This window comes from Numenius arquata, chromosome Z (assembly GCF_964106895.1).
Source record: "Numenius arquata chromosome Z, bNumArq3.hap1.1, whole genome shotgun sequence".
Classification (NCBI taxonomy): Eukaryota; Metazoa; Chordata; class Aves; order Charadriiformes; family Scolopacidae; genus Numenius; species Numenius arquata.
This window is the reverse complement of record NC_133616.1, coordinates 11,803,977-11,815,686: the sequence shown is the minus strand read 5'-3', so window position 1 is coordinate 11,815,686 and position 11,710 is coordinate 11,803,977. Positions and strand designations below refer to the sequence as shown.

General features: G+C 58.7%; 1 protein-coding gene across 1 annotated transcript in view; it reads right to left on the bottom strand.

The window, feature by feature from the left end:
- Positions 1-261: 261 nt before the first annotated feature.
- Positions 262-11,710, bottom strand: part of TLN1 (talin 1) — a 35,297-nt gene continuing 23,848 nt past the window's right edge. Inside the window, exons 39-57 of the mRNA XM_074166866.1 lie at positions 11,506-11,607; positions 11,206-11,376; positions 10,926-11,075; positions 10,702-10,803; positions 10,458-10,577; positions 10,011-10,157; positions 8,941-9,107; positions 8,520-8,703; positions 8,170-8,295; positions 7,783-7,899; positions 7,518-7,703; positions 7,311-7,418; positions 4,226-4,331; positions 3,959-4,083; positions 3,536-3,661; positions 3,330-3,392; positions 2,921-3,103; positions 2,120-2,245; positions 262-1,504 (exon numbers count right to left, since the gene is read on the bottom strand). Of these exons, the coding sequence (XP_074022967.1) occupies positions 1,373-1,504; positions 2,120-2,245; positions 2,921-3,103; positions 3,330-3,392; positions 3,536-3,661; positions 3,959-4,083; positions 4,226-4,331; positions 7,311-7,418; positions 7,518-7,703; positions 7,783-7,899; positions 8,170-8,295; positions 8,520-8,703; positions 8,941-9,107; positions 10,011-10,157; positions 10,458-10,577; positions 10,702-10,803; positions 10,926-11,075; positions 11,206-11,376; positions 11,506-11,607 (2,541 nt within the window). The 3' untranslated portion in view covers positions 262-1,372. The remainder of the gene's footprint in view (positions 1,505-2,119; positions 2,246-2,920; positions 3,104-3,329; positions 3,393-3,535; positions 3,662-3,958; positions 4,084-4,225; positions 4,332-7,310; positions 7,419-7,517; positions 7,704-7,782; positions 7,900-8,169; positions 8,296-8,519; positions 8,704-8,940; positions 9,108-10,010; positions 10,158-10,457; positions 10,578-10,701; positions 10,804-10,925; positions 11,076-11,205; positions 11,377-11,505; positions 11,608-11,710) is intronic.

Sequence of the window (11,710 nt, the reverse complement as noted above, 5' to 3'; positions counted from 1 at the left end):
CTCCAAAGCCCAAATCCCCCAGCAACAAAATCCCTCAGGCCCCCTCTCATGGCAGTGGCCCCCGGCAGCACCTGCGAGGGCCGGCACATGGCTGGCAGCAGGGGTCCAGCCTGCCGAGTGCCTGGGGCTAGACGTGCCTCAAATACTTTCCGTGCTATATAAGCACCCGTGCTACGCTCCCCCCCAGCCTCTGCCGGGAGGGCAGGCACCCGTGGCCCCCCTGCCCACCAACCCTCCTTTTCCCGTTGATACCCAAGCATCGAGAAAGCAGGAAAACCAGATTTTATTGATGAATGCGTCTTTCCAAGCAGACATCGGCATCCCCCACCCCACCCTGGAGCTTCAGGGGGAGCTGGTTTCCTTTAATGTTTGATATGGGATGCTTAAAGTATCAAAATAGTGAAAGAAGCCTCAGCAAGTGCAAAGGGGGAGGGATAGGGGTCCCGAAGCCAAGGAGGGGTGGAATGCTGGGCTGCGGGACCCCGGCGAGAGCTGGGTGTTAGTGGGCAGGGCATGAGCTGGGGGTGGGGGGAGGGGGCGGGAAATAAATGAACTTTAAAAGCTGCAGGCTCAATACTAGAGAAATGGAAAAGTTACAAAAATACTGCAGATCTTGGAAAACGATGCAGGCACTTGGGAAGCAGGAGGAGGAGGGCAGAGCTGGCTGGGGCCACGGGCAGGGGGAATCCCCGCGGGAAGGCAAAGAGCAGCTCGGGGGGGGGTGGTGGAGGGTGAACCCATCGCATCCCCCCCCCAGGCTGAGCACAGGCACTGCGGCTTCCAGCCCTGCTGGCTCCCCAGAGGGGCCCAGGCTGAAGAAAATGCTCATGGAGGGGGGCTCAGTGCCTCCCAGGGAAGCTGTGGAGGAGGGGGAGGAGGAAGATCCAGCCAGCAATAAGGCATTGGAGGTGAAAGGCAGCTCCGTGAGAGAGCTCAGCGAGGGACCATGCTGCTCCCTGTACCCGACGGCACAGAAGAGGGCAAAGCCCGAGCAGAGAGAAGGAAGGAGCACAAGTGGGAAGGACAAAAGGCACACAGAAATATCCCCAATACAGTTGAGAGCTCTCCAGCCCCGCACCCTGGGGCTGGCGGGTGAGCTCTAAGCCGGTGCAGCCCCGGCTCCCAGCTCAGCCGGGTCCCTCCGGACGCTCTGGCTGTGCACTGGGTGCCTGCGGGAAGGTGGGCTGGGCGGCAAAGCAGAATTGCTGGTGCGGCACCGGCATGGAGCAGCAGCTGGGTTAGTCCCGGCGCTCTGGGTGCGGGCAGAGCCCTGGTCTAGCCCAGGCAGCCCTTGGCTTGAGGCGGGTCGTCTTAAATAGGAGCGGGCGGGCAGGCGGCAGCCTGTGCGGTGAGCGGCGGGAGGGTGCGGGGCTCAGTTCTGCTCCTCGTCCCGCAGCTCCGAGGGCAGGAACTTGTACTGCTGCTGCCGGATCATGGCCAGCTTCTTCCGCGCCTCCTCCAGCTCCCGCTCCTTGCGCAGCATCTCCTCCTGGGCGGCGATGATCTGCCGGGAGAGAGCCCCGGAGGGTCATGGCTGCCTCCGACAGGGATGGCTGGAGACTCTGCTGTGGCCATGCCAACCCAAGAGCCAGGCTCTTTGGCTGCTGCTTCCCCCCCATCACAGCCACAGCGTCCATGGACCGGTGTGGCACTGGCCATGAGGGCTGTTTGCTGTCCCTATGGTGGCACCATGGTCCTCTGGAGATAGCAGGAGCAGCACAGCGCCTGGGGCTCAGCCCCATGTGCCCTGTCGAGGGTCTCAGCTGCGAGCCTGTGGCCAGGAGGCAGCACTGGGACACCGTGGCATACCATACTGGGCAGCTCTCACACCCTACTCCATGCTCTGCCCTTCACGTCTCATGGGGATGGTGTGAAAAACCAGGGCACTACAGTCCTGGGAGCGTGCACTGTCACCAGCTGTGCCCACTGCTACATGTGGCAGTACGAGGGTGCAGCCACAGCATCTAATTGGTGCTGGGTGGGATAGGGTTTTTGTGAGGCTCTCTGGAGACATGCCCCGTGCTGGTGGGTGGTAGGACATGCTCCTGAGACAGGCACACACGGGTTGTGGTGGCAGCCAGAGCCTCTCCTGCCCCACCAGAGCCGCCCCACTCCTCACCTGTGCAATTCCCCCGACCATCTTCTCCTTCACCACCACCGTTTCGTCATGGTCCTGGAAGGCAGCTGCCTTCTGTGCTGCCTTCACCAGATTGTCTGACGCTCTCTTTACCGCATTGCCGGCGGCCTGCAGCAGGGAAGGGGGGAACAGCAGTGTAAGTCACAGCCCCTGGTACGACTGCTGCTTGTGGGGGCGGGGGTGTCAAAGAACCCCTGCCCAAGGCCGGGCTGGCAGGCAGGACGGGCAGCCAGGCACGCTGGGAGCAGCAGGCAGGGATTTCTTTACATGGCTCGCTGCCTTGCCACCCGCTCATGACCATTTCAGGCGCTGCTGCTCCCAGCTGGGCTCTGGCTCCTGTCTGAGCCATGGCGCAGGGACTAGGGGGCAGCCCTGCTGACTCCCCCTCCCCAAGAGACCAGCACTGGGACCCCATGTTAACCCCCCCAGTGCATGTACATTAACCTCTTGTGTGCCCTGGCCTCTGAGGATTAAGGGTACTACATAACGTGTCCCCCAAACATTAACCTCTCGAATGCCAATGATGCAGTGAATGCATTTCAGGCATTCCTGTGCCAGTTCATCATCACTGAACGCCGCTGGGCTCAGGAGCCCAGCATCACCCACACGCCTGGCATGGAATTAGCAGTGAAGTCCAATCAACCTGGAGCCTGTGCTCCAATGAACTCCCCACTGGTGGCACACAGGCAGGGAGCTCGAGCCCCAGGGAGCATCCACGAGCCCTCACCCCACTCCCACCCAACCCTCGAGCAGCTGGGAGGAGAGGGGCGGCCTGGGACTCACCTGGAGCCGCTTCATGGCCTCCGAATCGTGGTCAGCCTTCACCTTGCAGGCCACCAGGAGCTGTGCTGTGGAGGCAGCCACCTGCTTGGCAGACGAGATGAGCTTCTCCTCGCTGGCATGGCCCTGTACTGCTGCATTGGCAGCTTCACACAGGTTGTTGGTGGCAGCAGCCACCATGCGGGCCTGCAGAAAGAGAGGCTGTCAGGAGGGGTACGGGAGCTTCCCCCTGACCTGATCCCCAATGAGATTGTGGGGCATGGGATGGTGACAACCCGTGTTCATGCCAAGTCTCAGCTGGTGGGATAGGGAGCAAGAAGCATGGCTACTTCTTCCACTGAGGAGAAGTGCAAGGGCAGACCCTCCAGAGGAGGTCCCCCCCCCATCCCCTGAGCATGACCTTGATACTCACAGCTGAAATGAGTCCCTGGGACCACTGTCCATCATCCACTGCGTTGGCAGGGATGGCGCCCACCTGTGAGGAAGAAGAGGAGGAGTGAGGCTCACCACCTTGTGCACCCCTTGCCATGGGGCATGAGGGCTACAAGCAGCCCCCGGAGAAGAGAGAGCCCACCACAGCCCTATGTGTTCTTATTTCTTTCCCTCTTGCAGCCTTACCTTTCCTTGGGCCACTAATTCTCGCTGGGCCGCTGAGGCTGCCTTCACCAGGGCGCTCGTGGCTGCAGCAATGGATTTGGCAGCTTCCAGGATCTGCTCCTCGAAGTTCAGGCTCTCGTCTGCTTGCTGTGGGCAAAAGCAAGGTGTGAGTCCCAGGCAGGGGTGCTGGGACAGATGGAGCAGAACAGGATGATGGCTGCAGGGGGTTGTGGGGGCACATATAAAGATGGATTAAGAGCTGTGAGATGCAGGAGGGCGTGGGCTGCCTGAGGAAAGTCCAGCTGGGGATGTGGGAGGCAGCAGGAGCACAGCAAGAGGGACTGGCTGTCAGATGGGGCTTCAGACCTGGCTGAAGCACAGGCAGGAGAGCCCCAGCCCACCCCAAGCTGAGCACAGGGGTCAGCCAAGGCTCAGCACCGCTACCTTGGGCTTGGCTCTCGGTTTCAGCTGCTCCAGCTTCTTGGCTGCAGCCTCAATGGCAGCTGCTGCCCCCAGCAGCTCATTCTCAGCGATGACCGTGGGGTCTTCTGGGTCAACCCACTCCGTCCCTAGAAAAACCAGGAAGCCAGGCAGGTGAAACCTCGCGTGCGGCCTTATTTCTGATTTGTCCTACCTCCCCCATCAGCCACTAAGCCCTCCACCCTAATCCCAGCCCTGGGTCCTGCCCCTTTGAGCAGGACCTTTCCTTACCTTTCATGGCCTCAGCTGCCTGGATGAGCTCAGTGACGGAGCTGGCCACGCGCTTGGAGTAGCCTGCCAGCTGCTGCTTCAGCTCGTGAGTCGGCTTCTGCAAGATCTGTGGGGAAGGGGCAGATGTAAGCACCTAGAAAAGGGGGACCTCAAAGGTCTGCTCAGGGCGCACTCCCCAAGGAAGGAGGGTGGGATCCCCCAGCTCCCCCATGCATGTGTACACATCAGGTGTTGCCCGTGGTGCTTTCTCAAATGACCCTGGCTGGTCTCCTCCTGCTTGGGGATGGGATGAGCTTCTCCTTAGCCCTTCTGCATCAACAGCTTCTGGGGCACTTCACAGATACAAGACCCTCCTGCACTCAGCAGCTACCCCCTCCAGCATTTCTTCCTCCCCCAAAGCATTTCAAGCTCCAGAAGCATTTCCCTCTTGCTGTCCCCATTTTGGAGATTTGTCTGCAAACACAAGCTGGGAAAAGGCGGGTGGGTGACCCTGGAGCCACATCGTAGCCCAGGAGGGTTGGCCCCGCTGGGACAAGGTGGCAAGCAGAGCCATGAGGGTCACCAGGGTGGGGGAGGACACATGCACACACCACAGCACACATGTGTGCACACACACAGGGTCCGTTTGCACAAGCAGAGCTCACCGCTCTGAGAGCCTGACCCGCACGGCACAGGTGGCAGCTGCCCATCAGCTAGAGCGGGTGTGAGTACACACGCACACATGGAACCCTGGGGTCCCTGCGGACACACGCAAGTGCCACCCCAGCACTGGGCCGGGCACACAGACACGCCGTGAGCAAGGCTCATGCTGAGGTTAGACACCAGCAGGCACCCCAATGTCGCCTTACTCACCGGCTGACAGGGAGGGAGGGAGAAGAAAGAGAAGAAAGCAGTGAACGCCCTGGCCAGGACACGCGGGCGCTTGGGGGCACGGGGAGGGCAGGGGTAGGTGGGTGCTCTCCGGTGAGGGGTGAAGGGCAGCCAAGAGGAAAGGCGGGAACGATGGATGAGAGATCCTGGGTGGGGAGCTGTGCTGCCATCATTAACTCAGATGTCAGCCTCGCAGGGCTGGGGATCTGGGGCCCCTGGATGAGGCTCCCACAGATGGAGCCACCTACACCCAGAGCAGCCATGGAGCTGCTCTCCTGCTCGCCCCTCTTTACACCTTATTTCTCCCTACCCTGAATGGCTTCACTGCAGTTCTCAGCCACTGGATCTCTCTGCTTTTGGAGGGAGAGTCCTATCGTTACCAAATACCAAGTCCCCGTGGAGACTCAAATTCCTTCCCCTCCCCAGCGAAATATGCAGGCTTTCCCAATCCTCTGCCGGGAGCCACGTTTTCCATCCCAAATAACCCTCTTTCTCGAGCCCTAACCATGCTCATTCGCACTCTGTGCCAGGCACTGTTTCCTGTGGGGACCCAGTGTACAGCAATGGACCTGCTGCTGCTGGGGACCGAGGCAGCATCGCATACCCCATCTCCCCTCCCATTCCCCCACCTCCTTCCTGCTCCCAGCTTCCCAGGAACCTGCTGCCCTCTGATAAATGTGACCCACGCATGCTGTTCCTGCCTTCGCAGACCAGAGTTCTGTGGAGGCTGTGGGGGGGTCATGGCTTTATCCTGGACTTGTGTGGGGCCATCCCAGCAAAGTCACCAAAGCTGCACATGGCTTGGAGTCCCCCAGCTGATGGCACACAGCGATGCGTGGTTTGCCCTCACAAGCACATCCAGACTAAATGACACATTATTAAGTCTTCTATCTGCTCTGACAATGTGTTTAAAACTGCTAAATGGTCTCCGTCTGGATCTGAAGGCACCCTGGAGGCTATGAGCTCACTAAGATGCAACTCCAGTGAACGTTTCATGGGATGCACCAATGTATGATATTCAAGAGATGTTACACAGCAGCTGGATGGTTACATCCAAAATACAGTGGCACCTAGAACCATTTGCTCCTGCAAGTAGGGTGACCTCTGGCTCTGCCACACTAAGTCATTAGCCCAATCATCTGTTAACAACAGGTCAGCCAGAGAATTTCTCCTCAGCCCTCCAGCCTTGGCTGCCATGACTTATGTGTGGCTAAAGCATCTTCCAGACATTTGATCTAGGTGCAGAGGATGGAAAACTCACTGCTCCCCTTGGAACTGTATCCCAGCGGTTACCTCCTTTGGACAAAACCACCCTTTGACTTCCCCTCCACCCAGCTTCAATTTTCAGCCATCAATTCCTGCCTGCCTCCTCTTTTGCTGCCAGGGCTGGTTGCCCTCTGCCTAAAGGGACTTTCCCTGCAGGAAACCACAGTCTGAACCCCACCACCTCGTACCTGGTGAACCTGAACGGCACAATCTCACCACGCCCTTCTAACCAGCTCAGTGAGACCTTGCTGCAGAGCGGACTTGCCCTCAGCCTTTGTCCTAAACTCCTGCTCGAGGGCTCTCGCAGCTCCACGGGCTGGGTCTGTGCATCCCTCCAGCGCCCTCGACTCCACCTTTGCGATCTCGCCAAGAATGCAAACCGCTGGAAGGCCCTCACTGCATCCTTTCCACTGCCCTACTAGTTTGCTTCTTGTGAAACCACACTCATCTTGCAGGACAGCTAATTAAAGCAGCCAGCTGAAGTCCTCAGGAGGACTCAGATAGAGGAAGACTGGATCAAAAGGGTGCAGCTGGCACTTGCAGTCATCACCTCTGTTGTCGTGGGCACTGTCCGTCTCCCACTCTGCTCTGAGCTTAACAAGCTCTGTTTTCACACTGCCTGAAGTCTCTTACTCCCACCACTTTTACTGGAAGCTGCTTCAGGATTTTGCTCCCGTGTTGTCGAATTTCCAGCCTCCATCTGTTTACAGCCCGTTAATCTCCATCTGTTGTTAGCCAAATACCTTTCTTCAGAGCCTGTTCATCTCTCTGACATCTGCTTCCACGGCAGGGGCTCGGCCACATGCCGTGCCAGCACCGGCAGTGAAGGAGGCCGTGCAAAGACCTCAGTGGGAGGTGCAGAGCCCAAAGGACCTTAGGGATTTGGGGAGCACCCTGGCATCCATGGGCAGCCTCTGTCCACCCCAGGAACCGGGGTGGGGACACTCACCACCAGCACATGCTCCAGCAGCTCCAGGTAGCCATCGGCACACTCCTTGCCGAAGCGCAGCGCCCGCTGCCGCACGTCCCCGCTCACCTCCGGGTGGTAAGCAGCTTCCTGAAAGCCAGGAGACAGGGAAGCCCTGGTTCACATCCAGTACCATCCCTGTCGGTACCCACAAACCTGTGCTAGACCCACGTCTCCTGCCCACCCCACCTTGCAGGCACGCAGCATGTCCGCGATGGCACGGCGGCTCAGGTTGGCCGTGGCGATGACATCCTCCTGTCGACAGGAGTTGCCCGCAGCCACCGCTTTGGCCGTGGCCATGGTGATGCCTTTCGTCATACGAATGAAGTCCTCCGGGGTGGAGACCTTGGCAGGAGGCACTGGGGAGGAGAAGACCTGCGAGGCAAGAGGTGGTGGTGAGGTGTGGGGCAGCCACCAGGAGGGATGGCAGCCACAGCACCACGGCTGTACTCACTGCCAGCTCCTGGCGGATGTGCTCTATCGTGGCCTCCAGCGCCCGTGTCCCCTTCGTGGCCTCATCCTCAACAGCCTTCACTGTCTTCAGCAAGGAAGTGACGTTTGTCACCATCACCTGTGGAAGAGAAAAAGAGACAGGTGAAACTCCACGTAAGTTGTGGAGCAGCACAACTGCCAGCACCTGGTCCCTCCCTCCTGGTTTGGTCCAAAACGGCTCCGTCCCCATACTCGCACCACTTCATCTTGTTCTCCCACCAGTGCCTCCTCTGCATGCTGTGCCCCACTTTACGTGTCCCTTCCTCCCCTCTTCCTTCTAGTTGTCCTCCTGCTCTTTCTCCAGACCACCCTGCCCCATCCCCTCTTTCACATCATGCCCAGATCAAACCTTGGCAGAGTTCTTCAGCTGGTAGACAGCAGGGTCATCCCCAGCTTTGCCAGCAGCTGCCTTGGTGGCACCAATCAGGTCTCCAAGTGCCTTGGCCACATCCTTCACAGCGTTGATCAGGACCACCTGGGGAGAGCAAGACCAGGGCAGGCTTGGCTACTGTCACACTCAGGCTGGTGGCGGTGTGGCCCAGCAGGGCACCCCAGAGCACACAGGAGTCCAACTCAGCCAGCACCAGCCAAACCCCAGCCAATCCTCTCCACAACATGCAGGATCCAGCCCTAAGCACCACTCAACCCCTTCAAGCAAGTTATGAGCAGCCCCCAATCACCCTACACACCCCATCCTACCTGAGTCTCCGGGTCTTCAGATCCCAGGCTGGCGGCACCCAGCTTCACCACCTCTGCCAGGCGGGTGATGGTGGACACAGAGGACTGAGCAGCCTGAGCCAGCTTCTCCTGGCTGGCCGTGGCATTCTGCACCAGCACCTTGGTGTCCTCCACCAGCGCTTTAGCCGTCTTCAAGATGCCCTCCCTGGGGAGAAGAAGGGAGTCAGAGAGGACATAGCCCTCTACATGCACACATGGTCCTTGGGGTGTAGAGAGACTGTGGACCCTGCCTTTTGTATGTACCAACTTCAAGGGGAAACAGAGTCAGGGTGACCTGAACTTGCAGCTCTCCTTGGGGCTGGTCCACAGCTCAGAAAGACCATGGCACACAATCTGACACCCCATCTCTGGCTGAGCAGAGGCTGGATGAGGTGTCGGGTACCTGTGGTCAGCAAAGGTCTCCGAGTTCTCCCGGTTGAGGGTTCCTGCTGTGGCAAACATGATCGTGGTGTCGAGGTCAGCAATGATACCAGAGACGGCGCTCGCTGCCGTGATGCAGGCTTGTGTCCCGCGGTTCCCAGCCTGCAGGGCTGCCAGCACATGAGACACCTGCAGGGTACGAGGAAGGTTGGTCACTGAGGAGCAGAGCAAGTTCAGGCAACTCCCACCACACACATCCTCTGACACCTCCCAGGATGGAGCTGCTTCACACCAAAGAGGGGAATTGGGGAACCCCTTCTTAGCTTCTGTTTCTTTATTTTTACCCTGTACCTATTGTGTTTGGGAATCCAGAAGATGTTGGACTCTGATAGTTTCCAAATGAGTAAGATTTACATGATGGGCATCGGAACATCGCAACTCATATTCCTTCTTCAGCTGCTAAACTCAATTTCTGTACTTGGGCAAGCACTCGTAGGAGAACAAGTTTCCTGTTAGAAAGCAATCTTGGAAAGGAAGGACGTGCAGGGATGTGCCAGGCGCCACGAGCAAGTGTTTTGCTTTTGTACTCTTGCTTACAAGCCTTGCTGCTCTACCGCTGCTTTATCCACTAGCATTTTTTAGCTGTATTTTCATCTTTTATTCAGAAGTATGTTCTTTAGATTGACCGATGGACAGGACGTTTTCCACCACACCAGAAAAAGACGAAGGGGAGATTGATCATCCAGCACGAGCTGCAGGCTTGGCTGGAGATGCAGCAAACGCTACGCCCACTGCTGCAAGAGCTGATTTGGAGAGCCCTGGGATGCCACCAGTGTGTGGATCAGTGTCTCCTGGCAGGCCATCAGCAGGCAGCATCTGGACATCACACTCATCCATCACAGCACCAGCTGTTGTTATGGTGCCTGGAGAGGGGGAATCCATCCTCCGCCCTGTCAGCTGGGCAGGGCGAGTGTGGCTGAGAGACCAAGAGGACCAGGGGAGAACCTAGCATGGCGGCTCCAAGGTCACATGGCTCAATCCAGCATCCCTCCTACCTTGCCATGCCATCACCCCTCTCTCTGGACCACCTACCTTCTCAGAAACCTTGCGCGCACTCTCTATTAGCTCCTTCTTGGTGTAGGCATCACTGGGGCTGCACTGCAGGGCTCCAGCCTTGGTGACCAGGGCGGCGCAGCCGTGACCCAGCTCCTGCACCCGGCGCTTGATGTGGGAGCCGATCTGGAGGGGAACATGTGTGTGAGGGAACCAGCAGGGAACTAAGTCCCGCATCCATGATACCCACTGGGAAACACCTGCCACCTCAACCCAGCTCCTCTCTCCCAGTCCTCCCACTCAGCAGGGGGAAGAAGGAAACATGGCTTTGCTCCACTTTCCACACCGCCTCACAGGGGAGGTGTGAATGCTCCCTGCCCCCAGCTCCAAGGGAAGGTTTGGATGCCCCTGTCCTCTGCTCTCCCACACCAGCAGACCCTGCTCTGCCCCACGGCACACTCCAGTGCTCCCTCCCCATGCTTGCACCTCCTCGTTCTCAGCGGTGAGTGCAGCCGGCTTGGCCTCTTGTGCTAACTGCCCGTAGTCATTGGTGAGCTGGTTGGCCAGTATGCCCAGCTCATCTGGGTTGGTGGTGGATTTGGTGACCTGCCGGAGGAAGAAGAACAGGATTTGGAGGGGCCTTGTGCTGGGATGGGCAAACAAGGAAGGTGGTTGCCCTGCCTGAGTAGCAGGCAGTGCTTTCTGCAGTGACAGGCTTGCTTGCACCCACCATCTCCTGCACAGTCACTGCGATGGCCTTGGCTGTCTTCACCATCGTGGTCTGGTAGTCCACAAAGGTCCCCTCTGGCTCGCCCATCGGCCCCTCATCCAGCTGCAAGAGACCACCAGGAGACTCTGACTCCAGCCCCAGCCCAGAGACTTGTAGGGTTTGACTCTGAGTTTTCTTCTCCCTCATCCCCAGCCCTGGCCAGGTCCACTCCATGCTCCACTCACCTGGTTGATGGCCTGGGTGATGGAGTCCACCATGCCCCCCACAACACCTGCAGCACTGGCTGCCTCATTCAGGGTGGTGGTCAGGTCCTCCACTGCTTCCTTCATCATCTGCACGGCCTCCTCCAGAGCCTCCTGGGTGTGGGCAGCTTGCTGCAAGGATGAGCCAGAGTGAGGGAAGGCAGACATCCCGACAGGGATGGTGCACACTTACCCTGTGTCCACCACACAGCACCCACATGTGAAGGGGAACACCCCACTGACACACGCCCCTCCTGCTCACCTTGGGATTCCCACCAGCCTCCTTGGCTGTGTAGAGCATCTGCAGCGCAGACTCGGCCAGCGTTTTGGTCTGGTCCAGGAGGTTCATCTGCTGCTGGTGGTTGGGCGTTTTGGAGGCAGCGCCGATAGCCGCCATAATGAGTGGCTCAAAGTACTGAGCCATCTGGGACACCTAGGGAAAAGCACCATCAGCACCAGCAGCTTCCAGCCCTGACTGTCTTGCACCTCTCCTCCCACCGTGAGCTCCTCCACATGCACCGAGTGCCTCATCAGCAGCTCCCTGTCCCCATCCCCACGTTACCTTGTGCCCCAGCTGCGAGGCCTCAGCCCGTGCCGCGCTGGCCACGGGCTCAATCAGGTTGCTAATCTCCTGGACAGCTGTGATCATCTGGTTATGCAAAGCCTGTTGCAAATAAAGGTTGTGTGAGGCTGCATCAGGGCTGAGGTCACCATGAGCTGCTGGGAGTCAGGAGGAGGGACGCCTGGCCCCATTCAGCTTGCAGCAC